The sequence below is a fragment of the Centropristis striata genome, chromosome 8, assembly GCF_030273125.1.
Source record: "Centropristis striata isolate RG_2023a ecotype Rhode Island chromosome 8, C.striata_1.0, whole genome shotgun sequence".
NCBI classification, from domain to species: Eukaryota; Metazoa; Chordata; class Actinopteri; order Perciformes; family Serranidae; genus Centropristis; species Centropristis striata.
In genome coordinates this window covers 10,656,171-10,679,358 of record NC_081524.1, presented here as the reverse complement: position 1 = coordinate 10,679,358, position 23,188 = coordinate 10,656,171, and the positions used below count along the sequence as shown (strand labels likewise).

Below are 23,188 nucleotides of genomic sequence, written 5' to 3'. Positions count from 1 at the left end.
TTTGTTAGCGTTACACTCTGCAATGACTAAGGTTTTTCTTGTAAATGGTACAATTCTATAATGTGAAAAGTGCAATAATAACTTTCAGAAATGAAACTGATGTAATTTTGACCAGATTGAGACATGCAAACATACAGGAATAATATAAAAAGACTGAATCACAAATTTGCATCTTTTCCATCTTTTATTTTCCACAAAAGTTTATGATATTAATTTACAAAAAAAACAGAAAAACACTATTTGCATTAAATACAGATGACTGAGAAAGATAATGAGAGATCTCGCAACATAATTTCAATAACTTCCTTTTGCCATGCATTTATTCTTTCTTTCTATTACACCCTTCCTCTTTTCACCAAATAAGGAATCAACATAACTTGAGTAAAATGCTTAATGCTCATCCCGAAATACTGATGAAGGTAAACCCTCAGCGACCCTTCTGCTTTGTGCAAAGCCGTTCTTCCACCATGTACTGTAGTTACTTATCAGAACTAATATAGAGAATAATAGTGGTGTGAAGCATTACAAACTCTTTATTCCTCAGTCTCATTCTCTCTCTGTCTCTCTCTCTTTCTGCAGTCTTTTTCTCAAGCACCGTACACACTCTCATTACTGTAGGTCATGTAGAGAAACAGGTCCTCTTCATGATGCTCCTGGAACACAACAAAGCAACAGAAAAAAATATATATATAAATATTCAGCACGACAAGTGTAATTGAGAGTACACAGAGGCTGACACACCCACACTAAATGCATAAAACTGCTCTATAAGCTAAACCGAATAACAATTAGAACATGATGAATACATGTATGTCTCAGCTTCATTTGATTCCTTGGTCCAACTGTATTCGTAGTCTATATACTGTATGTGTGTAAATGTTGATATGTTTATGTACATCTGTTTAATGGTGCCTATGTGAGTATGTGTATGAATATGTATATGCATCTAGCTGTTGTAGTTTATTTATTTTTTTGGGTTCGAAAAGAAGAATTAATAAAATGAAAAAAAAAAATGAAAATGAAAAATATGCAAACAAATTAGTGTTTGCATCACAAATGTGATTTTTTTTTTTTTTTTTTTTAAGACCACCCCACCCTTTACATTTTTTCCATACATGGTTTCACTTTCAAAATGACATGCTTCAAAATTATTTGCATTTGTTTTTTTACGTGCATTGTGTTACTGGTAGGCTGTTACTGAGAAAAGTGAAGCAACATAACTGTCTCAGCAGATCTATTAAGCATGGCTCAGCTGTGATGACATTTTGTGATGTTGTGCAAAGAGAGGAAGGGTGAAAAATGTCTGTGTGTAAACCGAAACTTTGCATTTATGTAGCTGTGAGAAGGCAAAGCCACAAATAGATTCATAAGGGGTGTATGGTGACCTGCAAATGTTGGTAAATTGTGTGTGTGTGTGTGTGTGTGTGTGTGTGTGTGTGTGTGTGTGTGTGTGTGTGTGTGTGTGTGTGTGTGTGTGTGTGTGTGTGTGTGTGTGTGTGTGTGTGTGTGTGTGTGTGTGTGTGTGTGTGTGTGTGTGTTGGGGTGGATTCTCCTGTGTCTGGATGGGTGCAGTTACCTCATATACAGCAGAGAGAGGGGAGCTGGATGGGGGAAGGGAGTTGTTGACAAAGAAGAAGAGCGCCTCCTCCGGTCTCAAAGACACACGCTGACGGATCAGGAAGCACAACTGGCCAACTAAAAAAAGGAAGGAGAGAAATGGAGCGAGATGGTCGGCGAGGGTCAGTCTCATTTCATATAAAGAGGAAGAAAACAAGCAACTGTGGGACATGACCAAATCAATGTTGAGACCGAAAACAAAACCGGTGTTTGACCAAGAAATCAGATTAAATTAGAAAGCCAAACAAAGCTACAAACTATAATTTGCACTCACACTAGCCAGAAGAGTCCTGTAACTGTCATTTTGACTTGTCATAGCAGGAAATGCACATGTGGAATCAATATTATTAACAATGACATCTAAAATGTCAAGCTTTAAAATTAAATAAGACATGTAAATCTCACTTTTTACAATATAGGCTCTTTTAGTGAGCCAGTAAGACAGTGAGCCGGCACAGATAATAACAGGAACTCCTCTAAGTGGAATGCAGTCACCATTAATGTTATTGATACACCTGTGCTTTTCCAGCTATAACATCTCATTTATACAGTCTGGGCACAAGATGTTGTGTACTAGAAGCCTCAGATAATAATAGCCAAAACGGGCGTCGTTCAAAGAGAACATTTACTCTCCAATATGCTGCAGTTTTCCAAGGAAGAATGTAGAAAAGAAGACAAACGGGAAATTATGTCAGAAATCGTGTGTTCACGTCAACAATCTCGTTTTTCGACCTATAAGGGTTTGGATGGCGTGTCCAAACCTGATCTCATATGAGTCACAGGTGCCTTGTGTAACTGCTGATATTAGCTTTAGTATAAATATATCAATATTATTTTGATCCATCATTACATAATTTATCCACCAGAGGGCACTGACTGACTTAAAAACTGTGAAATGTCCTTTTTAATTTTTATCTTGGTCATAATTACTTTTTAAAAAAAAAACTATTTAAGGGGTTCATAGCCACATCAGTGTTTTTTATGTTGCGTTTTTTGTTTTAAAAAATTACTGTTTATCAGATTTTTTAAACTTCCAAATATCAATATCATATGAGCCTCAAAAATAAATTGACCAGGCTGTAATAACCATCAATAAAACGGTCAGTGTTTGAGCTGTTCGCATTTTAATCAAGGCCACATTTTCTTTATAGTCTGCAAGGTCTGAGACGTCACATTTTTCTTTTTGCAATGTAGAGATTTGTGCTTTATTTGAGAGAAAAAAAACTGGACGTGTATTTTACCTGTTAAATCTGAGGGCACTAGATATTTCTTCTTGTCCAGTTCAGGAGCTCGTGACCTCGGGGCCCTCTCCACAATGATCTGGTAAAAAAAAAAAAGACCCGAAAGTAATCAGTCATCACTAACAGAAAAATAATGTGTTCATGTGCCAGAATGTAAAAAAACAACAAATAAAACTACACTATAAACAGTTGAAATTAGTCTTAGAATTGATAGTTCTAGTGCTTTATTTGGAGAACTGGCTTTAAATAATAGTCTAAACAACTTTGATGAAATCATGATCAAAAAAACATTCTGACCCAGTTTAATTGACTGAAGGTCACTAACAATAAATCAGTAACACACTATCCAACTGACCGGTATTTTGTCAGGATGTTTGGCCCGGACTCTCTCTCCCTCTGCTCTCCTCACCTCGAGTGGTACTGTGCGCTGGTACTGACTGCCCATCTGAAAACAACAGGAGGAAACAAACAACACAAAAAACATGAAGTCACTTACAATAGCATTATTTACCAAGCAGACAAAGGAGAGAGAGCACAGGCTGACTTCACCAACCAGTGCACTCAGTCAAAGAGTGATATTGACCGCCTGAAGAGCCCGGCATTGTTTACTGCAAGATGAGATGTAGGCCTCTTTTAATCAAGTGTTTTGTGGAGGATATGTTGTGGCTGAGTGGTATGACAATATATAGAGAGAGATATAGAGCATTTCACCTTTTTTACTACTTTTATCTAAAATGGCTTAAAAATGATTAGACAGTGATTAAAAGTGTGGGCTTTTTTGTTGATTGATTCAACTGACTTTGATTGAATCAATTAACCTTCAGTGTCAGATCTAGCATCTCTGAGTAAGACAGGATTTTAGCACCAACTGAGACTTTTATACTTTTTTAATACTCTGATAACTTATTAACAGATTAAGTCAATTTTAAGCCAAAAAAATATTGCAAAACATTTTCTGATATCAGCTTTTAAAATTAGTGGTATCCTGCTTTTCTTTGTCAGACAACTTTTTCAACTCAACTGAATATCTTTATGTTCTAGATATCCAGCTGAACAAAAATAGTCATTTTAAGACATCTCATTCAAGTATGAGAAGGTGTAATGGACATTTTCTCCACAGTGTTTACAGATAATCTAGTGGTTAATTTATCAATTGATAGATTCTCAATTAAGTTAACAGAAAATATGTGCTTTGTATTGAGTGGGTATGATGATATTGTGTTTAGTGATCCTTTAACATTCTCTAAAACACATACATTTTTAAATAATAGTTTACAGGCAATTATTCGTAGCAAAAAGGCTGCTATAATGTTGGATCTTATGGACTGCGAAAATGCAAATTCTTGAATAATGAGTGCATAAAAAGTCAACTTTTTACTCAGTTTTATGCATATGGTGGTATGTTGTTATACTGCTATTATATACTTAGTTATGTTATCAATTTTCCCAGAGTTACATGCAAAATGCAATATATCATAATATACCTATCGTTTGGTCAATGCACAACCCTAGGAAATATATATAACATTGAAATTTTAACAGGTTATAACACGTTTACAGATTTTACCCATATTTCGGATTAGAATAGAACCTTTGTAAACAGAATAACCACAGTTTTCTCTTAATATCAAGAGCCCCAAATATACCACTGTTTACAGCAGAGCTGTCTGTGGGTGGAGTAAACAGAGGTATCGTTAGGTAGAGGGTGACGCTACGACGAAAACACTCATGTACATAATGTCCCCTGCTAAATCAGCCACTACTGACAGCCAAACAAACAAGCTCGTCGTTTTTATTTTAGTGTATGGCTCGTTGTGGTCACGATGACACCAGTTTCTTGGTTCACGGTGGTTTGGGATAATCGTGAAGTGGCCACGTCACTCCTAACAGTATCAGCTGCCTCGCCTTCATCTTGAGACTGATATTGCAGTAAAAAAAGAACATTGCATACATCGTTTGGATTAACAACCTGTAAATGTATCTAGGGCTATAATAAAACATGTAGAGGGTGTTTTTTGCTAACTGTATCTGAAATCAGCTGTTTTGGGTGCTAGCTATCAACGGTAACGCTAACCGTTAGAGCTAACGGCTGGACAAGACGTTTCTGTTCACATACCTTTGAAAAATACAAAAAACAAGTTTTACTCAAAACACGACAAGTTCGGATTTACTCCACTGGTCCACTGTTGCGTCAGGGTTCTCCAAATAATGCCCCGGAGTGACGATTATTAGCTTAAAAAACAGTCATAACCTACGATAATGCGATCGATTTCAAAGATGTCGACTCTTCTGTTCTGCTGAACGAAAACAACAACAAATGCTGGAACGCCCGCCCACCACATCTGCGACCAATCAGAGACGAGTGCGTTGATTGACAGTGTAATGTATCCATTCAGAGGGAGGGAATGCCGTTTTGCAGTGTGTTCATTGGATAAACACTGCAGTCAGTCTACGCATGTTGTTGCCCAGTTTTCTCTGAGTGGGCACAAAAAACCAATGGCAGGTCGTGGAAACTGGGCCAGGCCTACAGGGTCACGCCTTTGGTCACGCCTTAGTCAGGCTACGTGTATTCTCTGTTCTGTTCTTTTTCTTCAGTAAACAGCTCGTGGCAACCGATGCCAGGAATGTAATGCACGTCGCAGTGTAAGCTCACTGTGAATGTGCAAAATTGCTGCTTTTGCACAATTTGTCACATTTATATCTATAAAGGCCCATATCAGCTTTGATGATGAAGAAATAAAAAGAAAGAAAAAAGCCATGTATACATTCAAAAGTGATTTTATTCCACCGATCTGAATTCATTGAAATGTCCTCACTGTTTGAGCTCTGTACAACTTTTAACCATCTTGTACATTTTTGCATGATTTCCGTCAGGTCTCCTACATGCAGGGGCCAACTTTTTAGTAGACATGCACCACACACACTCAACTGTTAGATTCTCTTCAATATACACAAATAATAACACATTTTCCAAACACAGCATTTCTTGGAGAAGGGTGGTTTCCCTTAAAAAAACATGTTCTCTTAAAACACCAGTCTAATGCTGCCTTACAGCACACACAATGTATGCAATGTACTGTATAAAACAGTTAATAGAGTCACAATGTCCTTAATGTCTTTCAGGCAGGCCTCAGCTGTTCAAGCATTGCTTAAGGCAATATATTGTTCCACTGAGCGAAACAACCTAACGCTACATTGCAATGCATTCTCACAGCATTTCAGTTGCTGCACTATTGTGAACAATTCAATGACAGAAATCCCCATTCGGAGCAGTGAATGTCCATAGTCCATTTTCCAGCAGTTTGAAACAGGCAACTGATCTTTCACGGGGCATCCAGGGCGTCCCTTTGTTTACTCTGAGTGTCCTAGTCAAACAGCAGCAGTGGCTGTCGTCAGTTTGAGGGCATCTGACAGGTTTCGTTGTCTTATTTTAGAGTTGGTTATGGTTTCCAAATGCGACTCGGGAATCCATCCACGATGCCGGTCGGACAGTCTGGTCCCCTCTACCCAATCTGGAAGGAAATAACAATGCAACAAAAAGTAAATCAATGCTCATTCTCTTGTAATACCAGGTTGCATATCACACTTTTCACAAGGGAATGATGGGAAGGAAAGTGTAATGCTCTTACGGTCACTGCTTTGTTGGTGCACCAAAATTATATCAGCTTTTTCCAACGACAGCTCATCAGGCTGCTGGGCAACAATAGCTCGGATACACTGCATCTGTGTGAAATCTGTACAGACACAAGAGGAGAGAAGTCAAACTTACTGTCAGAAAGATTACTATGTAATGCTCAAACAGTGAACAGGACTGTCTGGGCCTGCAAAAACTGCACTTCGCTGACATTTTCCTCACTCTCCTGTTATATTTATTTTTTATTAGTACAGTAGTGACATCATGTTATTCCCAGCACAGTTCAACCCAACTTCACCATGACTCCAAGTCTAATCATGCAGGGAAATTGATTTATTTGCAGTGATAAGTGAGACAGGGAACTAGTGTAGCCAAGTACTCCTGATTCCCAAAAAGTTGGGACATTGTCTAACACGTAAATACAACAGGAAGGGTAATTTGCTCACCTTTTGTCACATATATTAAATTGAAAACTGTACAAAGATAATATATTATATGTTCAAACTTATAAACTTTTGTTTTTGTAAATATACACTCAGACTTTGGTATACTCTGTCTTTTTTATATGTTTGTTAGTAGTTAAACAAAGAAAAAATGTCACTGATTTTGCTTTAAAAAATCCCACAATCCTATAATTCACTTTGTCTAATTTCATGTGATAATGCAGCCGTCATGAGGATGCAAAATGAGTCTCTAGTGTTCAGAATCTGAATTTACACACACATTGAGTGTGTATTACGTAGCGAATAAATGAACGAGGCAGGGATTTTAAATGCACAGCTTAACACTTTGCAACATCTAAACCAAGTCGCATACTTTACCTTGTGCAGCTGAAAAATCGATCTCAGAATGCGGCCGAGAAAGAGCGGATATCCAGCGTAGCTTATCACTCCTGAAGGAAGAAAAAGCAAATGTGGGTGTCTCTTCTGCAACTTTTTCCACTTTGTAACATGACATCTGATAAACAGAAAGGCTGTAACTAATGATTAATTTCATTATTAATTAATCTGCCAGTTATTTTCTTCTTTAATCAATTGATTGTGTGCTATAAAAAAGTCAGAAAAATGGGCAAAATGTCTAAATCACCTGGGATTTTTTCATGGAAAGTTACTTTAATGATTCATAGATTATCAGAATCGTTGGCAAACTTATTTTCTGTACATCAGCTAATCACCCTCTTTCTTCAATTTTTTGTTCATTTTAATGCCTGGTACAACTAAAGGTACATTTGTTTGGACAGATATAATGATAACAACAAAAATAGTTAAGTATTTAATTTAAGAGCTGATAAATAGCCATTTTCCATGGTTTTCTTGATAATAACCAAAATCACTATCAAGAAAACCATGGAAAATGGCTAGATATCAGCTCTTAAATTCAACTCTTATGAGTTTAACCAAAATAATAATATAATAGTAATAAGATAATAACCAAAATCTAATAATAATAAGATAATAACCAATATCATTATTAAGAAAACAATGGAAAATGTCTAGATATCAGCTCATAAATTAAACACTTATGAGCTATTTTTGTTGTTATCGTTATATTTGTCCAAACAAATGTACCTTTAGTTGTACCAGACATTAAATGAACAATTAATTGAAAAAAACAAGGTTGGTACAATCATATTTTCATGACTGTATACAGATAATCCCTGCTGTCTCAGGCTCTTACTGTGTGTCAGTCCGTAGCAGCAGGGCTCTTTGTGTCAGGTGCAGGCGGAACAGGTTCTTCTGGAGGGAGTGAAGTTTGACACGACAGTTCTCGGCACGCAGGTCTGATACAGGAGCGTGGTCTATGACTGTGAACCTTCCCCCTCTGGAAGAAGCAAAATCACAAAAGAGAAATGAGACGGAGGAAGGACAGATCGCAGGGGCGATAAAAGGCTGCAGATACCAGGAAAACAGGATGCAACAAATGGAGATTCAAACATTACATAACATGCTTCTTGACTCACTCTTTTTGTAGTGAAAGTAGCAAGTAGTCATTGAATAGGTGCAAATAAATATTCCTCTCCGTGTCCTTTAGAGAGAAATCCATCAGTTCAGTGACCGGGCCCTCCCGCACCAGCCTCCGAGACTGACTGATCAGAGGAAGAGTCTGTAACACACACACGGAAAACAGAGACAAAAGACACATTGGATTATTTTTCAGTGTAAACGTTTTTTTAGGTGTCTTTTTTTTTCAGTGGATATAGAGGTTTGACAAATAATCTTAACTCAGCTCCTTTTCTGGGGCTTTCAACCAGCTCTTTGTGTTCAGTTGTATATTTGTCATATATATGACCACCTGTTATCACATGACTTTATTATAGATCATATAGACCTCAATGTAGTTTAAAAAGTTGGTAAGTGGAACTTGAGCTAAGATCATTTTGTCACATTATTTATTTTATGTGGATTCCATAAACATATTTCTACTACTACTACTACTACTAATATTATTAATAATAATAATAATTTCAACACAAGGAAATGTTGTCATTATTGCTGGAAATGATATTTAGAATCAATGGCCTGATGCATAAGAATCACAATATTGCACAAATTTGCTAAGTAATATGTTAAAAAATTGTATTTGTCACTCAAAACTGGCAAAGCCTTCTTTTCTTAGTTTTTAATTACTGTTTTCATAAGGAGAGAGAATTCCTACTGTGCAAAAAAAATATTGTTATTAATTAATTTATTATTGATTTGTTCAATGTTCAGGAAGTCTCTCTTCTTTTCCCTAAAGACATTTGTGTGCAAGAGCACTTACAGTAAAATTACAGTTTGTGTGAGATCAGTAATTTGGACAATACGATTTAGTAGAACAATAACATGTTATGATGACATCATCACATTGTGATCCCGGTGATTTTCTCCCATCCCTCGTTACTTACCCTGCACTCAAAGTCCACCTTGGCACTGAGACACACCAGCGACTCGATGCTTTTCATTTGCGTGATGCTGTCGTTACTCTCTTGAATCAGCTGAGAGATGAATCAAAGAAAAGAGCAGATTGTCACCAGGGAGTTTAAACACATCCAGGAAACACTGTTAGATATTGCAATCCCATATTAATAAACAGTGTAAAGGAGATGTTTCTGTACCTTCTCTAGAAGTTTCATTGATTTGATGGCCTGAGTCGCCTCGGGAGTACCAGGAGTTGTTCTCTTCACAATGTTCTGCACAGAACAGCAACATAGTGTTATAATGTGATGGACAAATGTTGTGAACCATCAACCTTTGCTGCTTTATAAATTGACACACACCTGGACCAGCAGCTTAATTCTTGTGATCCTCTGAAAGGGAAGGACGAGGAAGGAACGAAGGGGAAGCCTCTGACAGACGGGACTCCTCTCCAGTTTCTCCACAATCCGCCTGAAGCCTTGATTCTCATTCCTGATGGAGAAACAGAAATTTAATGTGAAGTCACATAACAATAAATACAGACAATAGCTGGACTCAGAAGCTTGACTGAGTGTCTCACATGAGTCTCTGGTAGGTGGCGTCCTGATACGACTGGTTGGTGAGGTAGGGCACATAGACCATTTTGAAGCGCTGACAGTGGCGAGCGATGATGTCACACACGGTGAAGTTTATGATGTCTGTTTCCACCCGCTCCTCCAGCTTCGATAAGAAACTAAAACACAAAACCATAAAGAGTTACTCTAAGTGCATTTCTCCTACAGACACAACAACAGACGAATAGGGTAAAAATCTTAACTAACAGAGAGTGTTTTTAAAATATCATTTTATTATTAAATATGTGCTGATTCCCAGAACAGAAATCGGAAGCCTGGAGAAAGCCAGGTTCAAAATGATTTGTTTCATTTTGTTGAAATATTAGAATCATATATTTTTTTGTGAGGGAAATTTGGATATTTTCCAAATTAAATTCAGAATATAGATAGGAATGATGCTACTGAAGTGGAGATTTCAGCTCAGAGTTTGAGAAAAGAAACAACTAATTTGAGGAAGCAGCCTTCAAAAATATGTATTGTCAAAGGGCATAAGTTTTAACAGTTGAACAGGTAAAAGTAATAATAATAATAATAAACACCATCATAACACCTTATGAATACTTACTAAAATTTTATATTCAATTATGCAACTGAGGCATTATCTAATGCCAACTTTTTGTGAATTTAGCAGAAATCTAGAGATGCAAATATACAAAGTTTAGTAAATAAACACCTAAATGTGGTTCTTGGATGTTTTCTTTCCACTAGTCTACAAGAAAACAAAGAAGCAAAAAGCCCAAAAATGTCAAAATTGACCAATGCATGAAAAAAACCCTTTTTTCCTCTAATGTTTCTCTTTAATGTTTGTTTCATGTCAGTATATATCTAAATGTAAATGCACAACATGCTCTTAAGCCCTGTTTAACATTTCTGACCTATGACTGATGGCTCGAACATCAGCGAGCCGTGAGAAGAGCCAGTTCCTGTCCTGAGTAGTCAACAGCGCCCCCAGCTGTTTGGATTTGACAAAGTGTTCGACAACAATGTCCAAACTGCGGCAGTAGGAGGCCTCAGAGGTCACCACCTCAAATCTCACCTAGGAGGAAAAACACATGAAAAAACATCCAGTTAATTATAGCCAATAAACATAGTGTTTCAGCCCTCTAGAAGGATGTGACCGGGGAGGAAGATTTCACAATAAGTAAAACAGTTCCAGCTCAGGCACATCTGTGGTTTTATAGTTTAGAAGGAAACTCCTCCAGTACCCGGGAAACGCAACACGCTTACGCAATCACATCTTCTTGTGAGAGACACTCCTCCGCCAAAAAAAAAAAGTGGATCAGCGAAAGGGTTATTCTGTGATGTGGCAAGTCTGTATATGTCACACTGTTGCAGTTTAAGGTGTGAGGTAATAACAGGGAAGAAAATATGATTCATGTAAGTTGGGTCGATTCACAGAAATCACTGTGTCAAGAAACAATAAAGGAGTTGTTGATGTGACATGATTCTCAACAGTCAGGTCACTGTCACTTTACTGGTAAATAAACACGAGGAGGTGAATCACTAAAACTGGAACAAAGGATTTAAAGCTCTGGCAGTTACATATACAGTATAACCTGTCCTTCCTAGTTTGATCTGCTACATATTCTGCAGGGTGTACGTTTAACATTACATGTTTCTTTTTTTAATTCTATTTAATTTCTTCCTAATGTCTTCTTTAAATCTTCCTCATGTCTTGGTTGATTATAATGTGATTTTTTTTCTTTTTTCCTATTTCTTTTTTGTCTCTTCGCCTCCCCTCTATTGTACAACTTCTTTAGCTGTGATTTAGTTGCAGCCAAACAAAAAAAAAATCTGGTGTTATGCAAACATTTGAAATTATATACTTTACTGGCTCCGACCAATAAGAAAACAATGCATGTCAGAGTAATCAGATAGGTGAAATATGACTGACTGGATTTTCCTGAATTGCACTGATGCGGGAATGTTGTGGCAGCACTTCACGGAAAATGAAACAGAAACAGTGATTCTAACTGCTTAATTTTAAATTTTTAACATCAATGGAGAAATGTAGCTGCTTTATTTAGAAATTTCCACTTTAACCCAGATCAAAATCAGGTTGAAGTAAGTAAAGCTGTGGGAAAAGTGAAAGAGGATCATCTTGCATTTAATTGCTCCAAGGATTCTCCTGAATTCCACTGAGGTGGGAACGTTGTTGTTGTTTTTGGCAACTTTGGCAAAGAATGAAACATAAGCTTTTCCACCTGATATCCTACTGCGTACACCAAAACCTCTGTACATGCACCAACAGGCTCAGGGACGGCTTCATCCCACAATACTTTATCTTTGTATGCATGTATTCATTACAAATATACATGCACTACATTCCTGTGTAAAGTCAGGTCATTTATTTTTTTGCAAATACTGAACACATACAGTATCTACCACAAAATACAATATATATTATTGTATACTATATTGTACAGTATATGTGTTATATTGTATCCCTCTATTGTAATTTTAACTTGCACTATTTCACGTCCAACCTACACTCTGTGAACCTGAGTGAAGGAGCTGCAGGCAAAGTAAAAGATGATGATCATGCATTTAATTGGAGGATTTTCCTGAATTTCTGTATTTGAGGTGGGAGTGTTGCGTCAGTACTTTTCCAAAGAAGCACATGCATGATACATACAAGTTTGTGCAGCTTTTTAGGAGTATAATTCAAGCACTTTCAAGGTACCTAAACCACAGAAACGTCTCTCAAAGCCTTTATCATGACATATCATATCATTAACCACAGCAATCAATTGATATTGACACTGTTTATTTAAGCAGCTGTTCATTTAATCTTTGTATGTTGTGATCATGATTATTTAATGAGTTTGGGTTAGTCTGGTGGGGGAAAAAATCCTCAGATTATGTTGAATATCAAGCATTTTTCAAGGTTTAATATTCAAAATTGAGCATATTTCTAATCTTGAAAGCATGGCAGTTACATTTTTCCAAACTTTTAAAGACTTTGTAGGAAATCTGTGCTTAGGTTGCTTAAAGTTTTTGGCGAAATGAATAAAAATCAGGGAATCAGAAGGCACAATCATGAACTGAGGACTTTCTCCCATCAAGTACTGACTAGACTTTCACACAGTCATGGAAAAAGTGTATTTGTCCACCCTTATTTTCAATTTCTTGTTCATTTTAATGCTTGGGACAACTAAAGGTACATTTGTTTGGACAAAATAATGACAACAGCAAAAATAGCTCATAAGAGTTTAATTTAAGAGCTGATATCTAGACATTTCCATGGTTTTCTTGAAAATTATTTTAGTTATTAACAAGAAAACCATGGAAAAAGTCTAGATACCAGCTCTTAAATTAAACTCCTATGAGCTATTTTTGTTGTCATCATTATATCTGTCCAAACAATTGTACCTTCAGTTGTACCAGGCATTAAAATGGACATGAAATTGAAGAAAACAAGGGTGGTCTAATATTTTTATTCCATGACTGTATGTGCATTAAGACAATGTTTTACCTCCTGTAGTCTCCTCTCGTCCTCTGAGAGCACCTCCAGCTCGGTGCTGTTCCTGACGCCCGGCAGTTCTCGCCACAGTGTCGCCGACTGTGTGAGAGCGATGGACAGACGTGGAGAGGAAGGCCTGCCTTCGCTCCTGTGTGGCTCGGGGAGCGGTAAGCTTTTGACGCTGGTGAGGGAGCAGGTGTGGGAAAGAGAGTGGGGATGCGGGACAGGAGGAAGTGGAGGAAGAGGTCTGCGGGCGGGAGGCGGTGAGGGGGCGGGGGACGGGGTGTTGTCCTCGCACACAGAGACGACATCGGAGCGAGCCTGGCGCAGGATCTCAAAGTTCTGGGCGGCCTCGCTGTACTGCTGGTAGAGCTGGGCGGCATCTGGGAGAAAGAGAGCAGAAGAGACGAGGGGACGACAGAGGAATGAAGTTGAAGAGGAGAGGAAGCAGAGGAAAGAAGACAGATAGAGACAGGAGTCGAGTTAGCCAAGAGGAGCTGTTTGCATTTGACATTCCTTTAACACAAACTTGTCGGAATGCAAAGTCGCAGCAGCAGCTGTTTTTCTCTCAAGTTTGGAAATATGAATACTTGCAGAAACCTGTCTCTGGCTTGCACAGACTCACACACAGCACACACACACACTCCTGCCCAATTTCTCGCAACATCCATATGAATCATCGGTCAAAGGGACGTGCTGCCATTTTAGGTTGTTTAAAGCATTAATTTAAAATGGTGTGAGTCTACACATCCTTTCTGTTTGTGTATTTAATTTAAAGTCCAAGCCAACAGAGTGAGACATAAACAGTTAGTGTGTATTCACACACAGATGAATCACACACACACACACTGAAAGGAAATGCTCAATGGCGTCATGCTTTTCCCACCACAAACAGAGGAGATATTATCACAAGACACGTCACTGAGTTGCCTACAAAGTTTTCTTATTATCAATCATAAGATTTAATCAGAAAAAAAACGGACATGCCTGCTTTAGAATAGGTGTTAATGAAGTCATTGGTTTTCATTTGTTCGTAAGGAGTTCATAATATACCTTTAAGCTGCAGGATCTGAATGAAGCAAAAATGAAGATTTTAACAAAGATACTCACTGAAAAACCTTGAATTCCTTTTCCGTCTGTCGATTGTGTCCAAAACGTTCCTACAAAGGAGCCACAACAACAATTTATTTACAACTGTACAACGATTTTTAAAAACAGTTGACTGCTTTAAGTACAGAACATTTGCACTGAATATACAGAAATATTATACAATATACTGAGTAGTGGGGAAGTGTAACTAAGTACATTTACTCAAGTATTGAACGTGTACTTTACCTAGTATTTTTACTAGTTTACTAGTTTTTACATTTTGAGGCAGATATTGTACTTTTTACATTTAGCTGCCAGCTTTAGTTACTCTTCAGGTTGAGATTTAACATAAAAACATTTAAAATGATTACAAAGTTTTTAAATAAATCTTCATAACAGTTTATTTAACAGTTAAAATTAGCCCTATATCTACAAAGTTAAAACACTGCTTACAAAAATGCATCAATCCAATAATCTTATAATATATTTAGAATATATAAACAATCTGAGTGGGGCCATTCTGCATAATAAGTACTTTTATATTGATACTTTAAGTACATTTTGATGCTGATACTTTTGTACATTAATTTAAATTAATTTTGAATGCAGGACTTTTACTTGTAGGAGTCATTTTGCAGTGTTGTATTTGAACTTTTACTTAAGTAAGGGATCTGAAAACTTTTCCCACCATTAAAGTTTTTAATATCAAGAGCGTTCGATCACATACTTAACCTTTTAATGCCTACTTTTCCCCCCTTTTTTTCTTCTGCTAATTTGGCAAATAGGTTAAGTTTCTGAAAATGTGCTTGTTTAGCATGTGGCTAAACCACAACCTTAACTACATCCGTTCATACATGGCTCAAAAAAAGTTTGTTTCATCACGTCTTTAAGTCATATTTGTAAGACAATAACTAGGAGAAGCTTTATGCCAGAACTTTGCAAATCACTGCATGCCTTCTTCATCTTGTCAACCACACCTGAATAAAATCCCAGACCTCTATCCATGACATTACTGGAGCTGAGAGTTTTTAGTTTAGTCTTTACAAAACTATAAAATGTGTATTAAAAAAGAGAAAAAGGAGGTTTAAGTTAACTAAACAGTCATAGCATGGCACACAGGTGTGTTTTAAGAGTTCAACAAAACATTTTAACACATCATGACTTCTACTGTATTTTAATATGTGTTATGTGTGTGGCTGTTTCACTCACCTCAGCTCTACTTCTCCCCAGCTTTTACTGCGATCCTCCTCATCTGGAAGAAGAAAGTATCCATTCGACGCAATATTATACAAGAGCATATCAGTGTACTATATTCTGATTAACTGACAATGAATTTCAGGAACAGGTATGAATCAAAAATAAATATTTTGGTAATAAATAAAGTAAAGAATTGTTGATTGAGTTAGTAATCCGGTTTAGAAAATCATGACAGGAAAAAAATTAGTGTGTTTCCAAAAGTCTTTCTTCTCATGTTATGTCTCTAAACAGTCAACCGGAGCCTTTTAACTCACACTCTCTCCACCTCCACCTATCCCCGCCCACTACCTGTACTCTCCCCACAACACCGTGACGCAGTTTCCAGATTAATGCAACATAGAGGGGTCAGATCACTGCACTGATAACGTCTATTGGTAGAAAAGAAGTCTGTATCGGATCTCCAGCTCTGTGGTTGAAGTGACATTAAGAATAATAGAAGAAACTTCCAAAGAGCAGAGCAGAGGATATGACTAGAAGATTGTGTTTGATTAAAACTGTGAAAAATCAAGAAATGATGACTTCATTTAAAGGGAAAGTTCACCCCAAGTTTAAAAATACACATTTTTCCTCTTGCCTGTAGTGCCATTTATCAAAAAAGATTTATTTTGTGTGAGTTGGTGCAGAGTGTTGGAGATATCAGCCGTACAGATGTTTGCCTTCTGTTGGATATAATGAAACTATTTGGCACTTTGCTTGTGGAAAAAATTCCATTTGAAAAGCTTGCCTAGTTTCTTATAGTCCGAATATATACAAAGGAAGACATCTCTACAGCCACATCTCCAACACTCAGAAACAATCTAGACTGATAAATAACACAACAAGTAATGTATTTTAGATTTGGCTGTGACCTTTCCCTTCTAGCTTCCTCTTTGGGCAGTCTAGTCTGAAAGAAGTCACCTTGATTAGATTTCTTTTTTAAAGGCTGATTGATTAGACCAAAATTGTCTCCTGGGAGGACCATCGTCTGTCTTTACCTGTTGTAGAGAATATTCTGGTTCTGCGATCCCTTCCAACACCTTCTTCTTCTTCCACGTCTACAAGCCCTCCTTTTCTTCTTTGAGTGGTTTTACGGATCCCCCTTCTCCGAAATCGAGCCTCAGGACCCAAATCTCGGAAACTGCAGCTGCTCGTCACTGTCACCGCTCTCTTTTCTACCACCACCTCTACCTCCCCGCTATCCACCTCCGTCCCCTCTCCCCCCTCCCCTGCAGCGCCCCTGTCCTCGCGCTCCTCTCCCTGCATCTCTTCTTCACTCTCACCTGTTTCCACGTCCTGGCCCTCTCCCTCTTCCTCTCCCCCTCCCTCTTCCTCTCCCTCTTCGGGGCGACTGTGGAGGTCAGCCTCATAATTAAGAATGGGGCAGCTGCTCGGTTTGTACAGCGTGTTGCTCACAGATAAATACATCTCCAACTCCTTCTCGCTTCTTGCTTCTTTCTCCATTTCTGATAATGTGACCTCATCTCCTGTCTGCTTGCTAATCGTCACCTCTACAGCTGCTTTTTCTAAAGGAAGTTGACCGGACAGCTCAGTCTCTTTGTCCATACTGTGATCCTCCTTCCCCTCTGTGTCTAACTGTGTGTCAGCATGAGTGTATGTAGGTGTGTCACCATGCATATCTTTAAACTGGTCAGCATGCATGTCAGCTTTGCTCTGCCTCATACCTCTCAATCCCTCCACCTCCAACGGCTCTTCCTCCTCCTCTGGATCTGTGTGCTCTTCAGGCACCTCTCCAATCTCTTCCTCCTCCTCTCGTTTGTCGTTTTGGATGGCTGCGTCAGTCCGTTCGACCCCTTGTTCTACCTCTGCATTAGGTTCGTCAACAGTATTTTCCTCGGAGCGCCCCAGGATCTCCCGCACCACATTTTTGGCCCATTTAAGGTGGGGGGCTTGGGAATGGCGCTTAGGCTCCTCGGACATGCTCCATGCCCCGCTCATCCGGATCCGAATGGCCTCCACCTCCTCTGGGCTCATTGCTCCGGTGTTAATCCCTTCCAAGAGGGGTTGGATTTGTTCAAAATTCACCTGAGAGCCAACATCACCATAAGGATTACTCGGGAGTGTCTCTCCTTCCAGCGGTTCTTTATTTTTCTCTCTCCACTGTGTGAGGAGTTTCTCAGTCTGCGAGTCTCTTTTAACCGTCCCTATTTCGGCGTACGGGTTCTCCGCTTTGCTCTTCATGCCCTCTGATCTGTATCTGACGTCCACCTCAGATGTTTCTCCTGGCACATCACACTCGCTCTTCCTCTCCGTGTCTTGGTTGCTGATGATCGGCTTCTCGTCATTTCTACTTCCTGTCCCTTGCAGGTCATCATGAGGTTGCTGTGTGGCCTCATCCCTGCAGCGATGACGGCTTTCTACATCCTGGTTGTTTCTTTCCACTCCTCCCATCTGCTCAACTTGTGACTCTGACTTCTTGCCGGTTGTTGACCTCGGGAGCGTTTGCCCAATCACACAATAGACTTTAGGCCTTGGCTGCTGGCCATCTTCCTCTTCTTCTACCGCCTCCTCCTTTCCCATCACCCCTTCCCCTTTCCCCTCCTCGTCTCTCCTCACTGCACCAGGTGAGGGCTCATCACATGCACCTTCCCAGGATTCCTGGCATTCCATAAACTTTTCTTCGTCATCCTCTCTTTCTCCGCCGCTGGACGCCGTGTTAAAACTGCCCTCTTGAGACAGCATTCTGTCTCTCTCTTGCCTCCACCCTGTACCACTTCCTCCTTCGTTTTCAGAGCGGCCCGAATAATCACTCCCAAGCTCTTCCTCTCTGTCACTCTCCTCTGTGTTATCTGTCACGTTCTCACCCTCTGCATCCCTCCGCCGGCCTCCCTCTATCCCTCCATCGCTGTCAGACAAACGTCCTCTAACTTCTTCTCTCCAGACTTCACCCACCTCCTCCCCATCTACACTTACACCCTCCGTCTCCCTCTCTCTGTCCCCCCTGTCCTCATGTCTTCCTCTGCTACTGCTTTCGCCCAAATACCTCTCATCTGGTTCCTCTTTTACCCGCCGCCCCTCTCTTTCCCACTCGGCCTGTGACTCAAATCTCCTCTCGTCTTCTCCTCTCCTCATGTGTCTCTCTCTGTCTTTACTATTCTTGCCACTCTGTGGCGGTAACCACATCCTCCTCCCCTCCGTCATCTCTGCTCTGTCTCTCTCACTTCTTGGTTGACTTCTCGCAGCAGCTGGGTTCCTCTGTTCTTCTACACTCTCTTCATAGCTGTCCCTGCCTCTTCTATATCTCGTCTCACTGTCCATGTCGCTGCTCCACTCTCCGCTGCTCTGGGCTCGTGGGGGCACCCTTGGAGCCGTCTCGCTCTGGGTTCTGCCTTTTCTGTCTGTCTTATCATCCCTCCTCTGATCTGGCCCTTTTTCCTTAGTTTCCCCTTTGCCTCTCTGCTCATACTCTCTGTATCTGTCTGCCTCTCTCCTGTCTCTCACACCCTCCTTCCACCTGTCTTCCTGCCCGTCTCCTCTCCTGTCTCTGTACCTCTCACCTTCCTTCCTCTTGGATCGGTCCCCGTCTCTGTACCCCTGTCTGTCCTGCTCCCTGTGTCGCTGCCTATCTCGATCTCTCTCCCTCGTCGTTCCGCCCTCGTCCCCCTCACTTATGCTCTGTTTATATGTCAACTTCTCTTTGTCCCTCATTTTTTCCCTCCTCCGATCTCTCTCGTCACTATCGCCCTCACTCCTGGTGTCCCTCCTTCCCACTCTCCTTTTCTCCATCTCTTTCCTGTCCGGGTAGATCTCTTTGTCTTTTCTTCTGTGTGGAGAAGGCCCCCTGTCCTCCCTCTCTCTCATGTTGGGCCTCAGTGTGTCTCTTTTTCTACCTTCATCCCTCTCTCTTCTCTCCCGTGAAGCACCCCTTTCTCTTGTCCTGTCTTTAGAATCAGGCTCCAGATACCTTTCCCTCTTCCTTGATTTCTCCTCTTCTGCAGATCTTGTTCCAGTCTTTTTCCACTCTTCTTTTCCTCTGCTTCGGATCTCCTCTCTGTCCCTCTCTCTGTACCAATCCCTCTGTCTTGTCCTCTCTCTTTCTCTCTCCCAGTCCTCTGGGGCCATTCCTCTGCCTGGACGTGGGCTGCCTTTTCTCATTCTGGGAAAAGTGTCGCCTTTATTCATCCCGCTATTTACGTCTCTCATTGGCACCTTCTCCAAATTCGACAGCGGCCTCCCGTTTTTGCTTCTGTTATCATCCTGCCGTCTTTCTCTCTCCCTCCACTCTCTTTCCCCCTCTCTGGGCCGGGGTGCGGGAGCTCTGTCTCTCTCAGGGTATCTATCTCGTGGATCCGTATCTTTATATCTTGCTTTTTCCCTCATTTTCACCGTTTCCCTCTCCCTCCAGTCTTCCTCTCTTGCTCGGTCTCTGTCTCTGTCTCGCTCCGACTGGGCAGTCATTGCTGGCCTTGGACTGGGATCCCGGGAGATTTTTCCACCTGGCTGAAGCTTGCGGTCAGATGTGTTTATGTTAGGTAAAGTGTCAAAGAGGGTGCCGCTGGGCCTTTTAGTCCCCATTGTAGCATAATTTGGAGAACCTAAAAGACAGCAACAGTTCAAATCAAACATTAGGTGTCATGACAAAGCACTGAAATGAAGGCCAAATTAAAGAGAGTTCACCCCAAAATCAAAAGTAACTATTTTTCCTCTTACCTGTAGTTTTATTTATCAATCTAGATTGCTTTAGTGCAAGTTGCAGAATGTTGAAGATACCGGCCTTCTCTCTAAAATAATAGAAGTAAATGGCACTCAGCATGTGGTTCTTAAAAAAAATACATTTGAAAAACTCAACAGCAATATGCATTTTTTATGCAGTTTATTCTAAGAAACACCTAATTTCCCCAAATTTTTATAGTGTTTTATAGTGTAGGAAAGATAGTAGTTGTTATAATGCCAATTTAAGGGATTTTTTTAGCTCCTATTTTAGAATAGGTGCTCTTCCAGCACAAGAGGAACCTTGAGTGACAGAAGTGTAATTTGATTGGTCGAACACAGCCAATGCAGCACCGACAATGGTAATTTTTAAAAACCAACACCAGAAAACACGAATAATGTCTCTGAACTCAGACAAATATAGCGACAGTGAAGTCCAAACTTTACTGAGCATACTATATGCAACAGTGGAAATACAACATATTTTTGACTCGTCAACAACCAACCGGCCTTCTTCACTTTAGCATTCCTACTTGTGGTGTGAATGCAAACCGAAGAAGAGCCCTTGTAGTTCTTGGGGGAGCCCCCCAGTGGGCATTGCTTCTCGGGGAGTTCTGAAAATGTGTGGTCCGAAAATGCCAAATATCTCTTTCCAGATATCATTACTCAAGATAACCCATGTACCCTATTGTGCAAAGTTTCGTGCAGTAACTATACAAGAAAGTTAAAAAAAATTCCAACATGAGACTCCCAACGTGGTCCACAAGGAGTAACTGGGTCATGATTTCTGGGAAGAGACCTGTTGAGTTTTTCAGATACATTTTTTGGTGCTTTGAGGACCACAAGCCAAACGCCATACAGTCCCATTATATTCAAGAGAAATAAGACATCTTTCTAACTTAGATTGATAATAAGAACAACAGGTAAGAGAAAAAATAGGTATTTTTGATTTGGGGACAGCTCCTATAAGCAAAATGTAGAGATCTGCACATTTTACATACTTAATAAATGCCACAGAGTCTGAATTGTCTGATTTTTAAAAAAAATTGCTAACATATTTTACAACCTTTGAAAAAAAACAGATATGTGCAGCATTGTAGCTGTGTTTTATTCTCTTATTTAGTTCGTCTAATACACTAAATTGCAGCACTTGTACTTTGGAGCAAATAAAATATTCTACGTTAGAGTGGTTATTTAATTACTTTACAGTACAAAGTATGTCAGATAAAAGGTGACACCCTCTTACAGTTCCCTAAGAATGCAGCATAGACTTGTAAAGCACAGCATACCAAAAGAAGTCTTTGAGAAAGCAAGGGCCTGTGACACATAGGCACGGCATGTAACATGTAAACCACAAGTAGGCTGTGTTCAAACTCTGTTCAAACCAGGAGCAATTTACAGAGGAAGGGTTCATCTGAAATATATGGAGAAAAAATGAAAAAATAAAAAATAAAGCAACTCACCTGAATGCTGTATCCTGGGGAGATCTGTGGTCTCCCCTCTAAGTCCAGCTCAGCTCAGAAGCATGAGATTGCACAACACACAAGAATGCATTCCCTGTGTTCACGTTGTCATGCTGACATTACAAATGTGCTGCTTTAAAATGAATCAAAACTGCCTTTTTTCTCTCAGTTCTTCAACTCCTGTGAGAAACTTAATGTTTACGCCTGAGCTCGCCTTACTTTTCCCTCTTGCTGCCTCTCTCTCCCCACCTCCCCTCCTTTCTCAAATTCCCAAACAAGTCTCAACAGATTGACACTTATCTTTCCCCTCCTCCTTCTCTCTGTCTTGTCCTCCCAGTGGCTGCTGCCGAACAGAAGGATCTCTAATAAATCAAGCAAAAGTCCGTCCACGTCTTTCGCCCTGTTCCCTCCCCTACACTGCCGAAGTGACCGCCCGCATGGACCCCCCTCTGGCAAAATAAAGCACAAAACTCTCTCCTCTCTCCTGCCCCATTCTTCTCTCCCGAAACACAGGAAGTACACCTCTTTGGTGTCTCTGTCCTGTAGCAGCGATTGGTTGATACGGAGCAACCGGGTGTGTCTGCACAACACACACAGCCAGGTAAGGTAAGGGCTGTGATAACACAAGGGAGTGTGGGGGAAGGGAGACAGAAAGTGAAGATTGAGAGTACACTCACAGTTTGGACAAGAGCTCACTGAGGCCTATAAAAACTTCCCTGCATTCCCCCGGGAGGTAGTAAAGAGGAGAACGAAAGAGAAATACAAACTGTTTCTTATGATTCGAATAAAATACAAGATTATGCAATCACAGAGGAGGAAGCAAAGGGAGAGGCATGACCAAGGGTGATCTGAGAGAGATTTGTTTAACAATGAAGGCCTTACTGCTTTGATTGTGTGCTAAAGTGACCTGAGAATAACCACAACTCAGTCATTAACATGACCAAATAAAGACAATAAGACCTGCCTGTGATCACATTTACCTGTTCTTCTGTTTACTTGCACTACTCAGGTTTTACTTGACTTTGCTTTCACCCACTTTCTCATTCTGATTAGTGTCTGATTTCACAAATTTGTATCTCAAGCTGCAAGTTTATGAGTTATATATATATACATCTGCAACAACACAGCAGCAATAAATCCTTCCTTTATGAGATGTATTACTTGGTTCAGTTTTATTCAAGTGTTAATAACATTTTGTGGTTATTTTGTAGGTTAGACTTTGTAGTTTGTGGTGCTTTTGCATTGTATTCAGAGGTGTTTCTAAAACTT

The 23,188-nt window shown here is 39.9% G+C and overlaps 2 protein-coding genes across 2 annotated transcripts; both read right to left on the bottom strand.

Annotated features, from left to right (window-relative positions):
* Positions 1 to 171: 171 nt before the first annotated feature.
* zgc:92606 (uncharacterized protein LOC100000242 homolog) lies at positions 172 to 5,174 on the bottom strand. The gene is made up of 5 exons (XM_059339241.1): positions 4,975 to 5,174; positions 3,214 to 3,303; positions 2,859 to 2,937; positions 1,577 to 1,695; positions 172 to 653 (listed from the first exon to the last, which is right to left on the bottom strand). The coding sequence occupies exons 2-5, from the start codon at positions 3,301 to 3,303 to the stop codon at positions 588 to 590; spliced, it is 354 nt and encodes a 117-aa protein (XP_059195224.1). The 5' UTR covers positions 4,975 to 5,174; the 3' UTR covers positions 172 to 587.
* Positions 5,175 to 5,636: 462 nt separating this feature from the next.
* Positions 5,637 to 22,607, bottom strand: arhgef5 (Rho guanine nucleotide exchange factor (GEF) 5). Its single transcript, XM_059338362.1, has 16 exons — positions 21,920 to 22,607; positions 20,457 to 20,527; positions 17,471 to 20,341; positions 15,762 to 15,804; positions 14,574 to 14,623; positions 13,476 to 13,846; positions 10,876 to 11,036; positions 9,967 to 10,119; positions 9,749 to 9,878; positions 9,587 to 9,661; positions 9,377 to 9,466; positions 8,453 to 8,595; positions 8,170 to 8,313; positions 7,314 to 7,384; positions 6,488 to 6,592; positions 5,637 to 6,370 (listed from the first exon to the last, which is right to left on the bottom strand). Exons 3-16 carry the CDS (start codon positions 20,319 to 20,321, stop codon positions 6,228 to 6,230), a joined length of 4,530 nt encoding a protein of 1,509 aa, XP_059194345.1. The 5' UTR covers positions 20,322 to 20,341; positions 20,457 to 20,527; positions 21,920 to 22,607; the 3' UTR covers positions 5,637 to 6,227.
* Between the last annotated feature and the right edge of the window lie 581 nt (positions 22,608 to 23,188).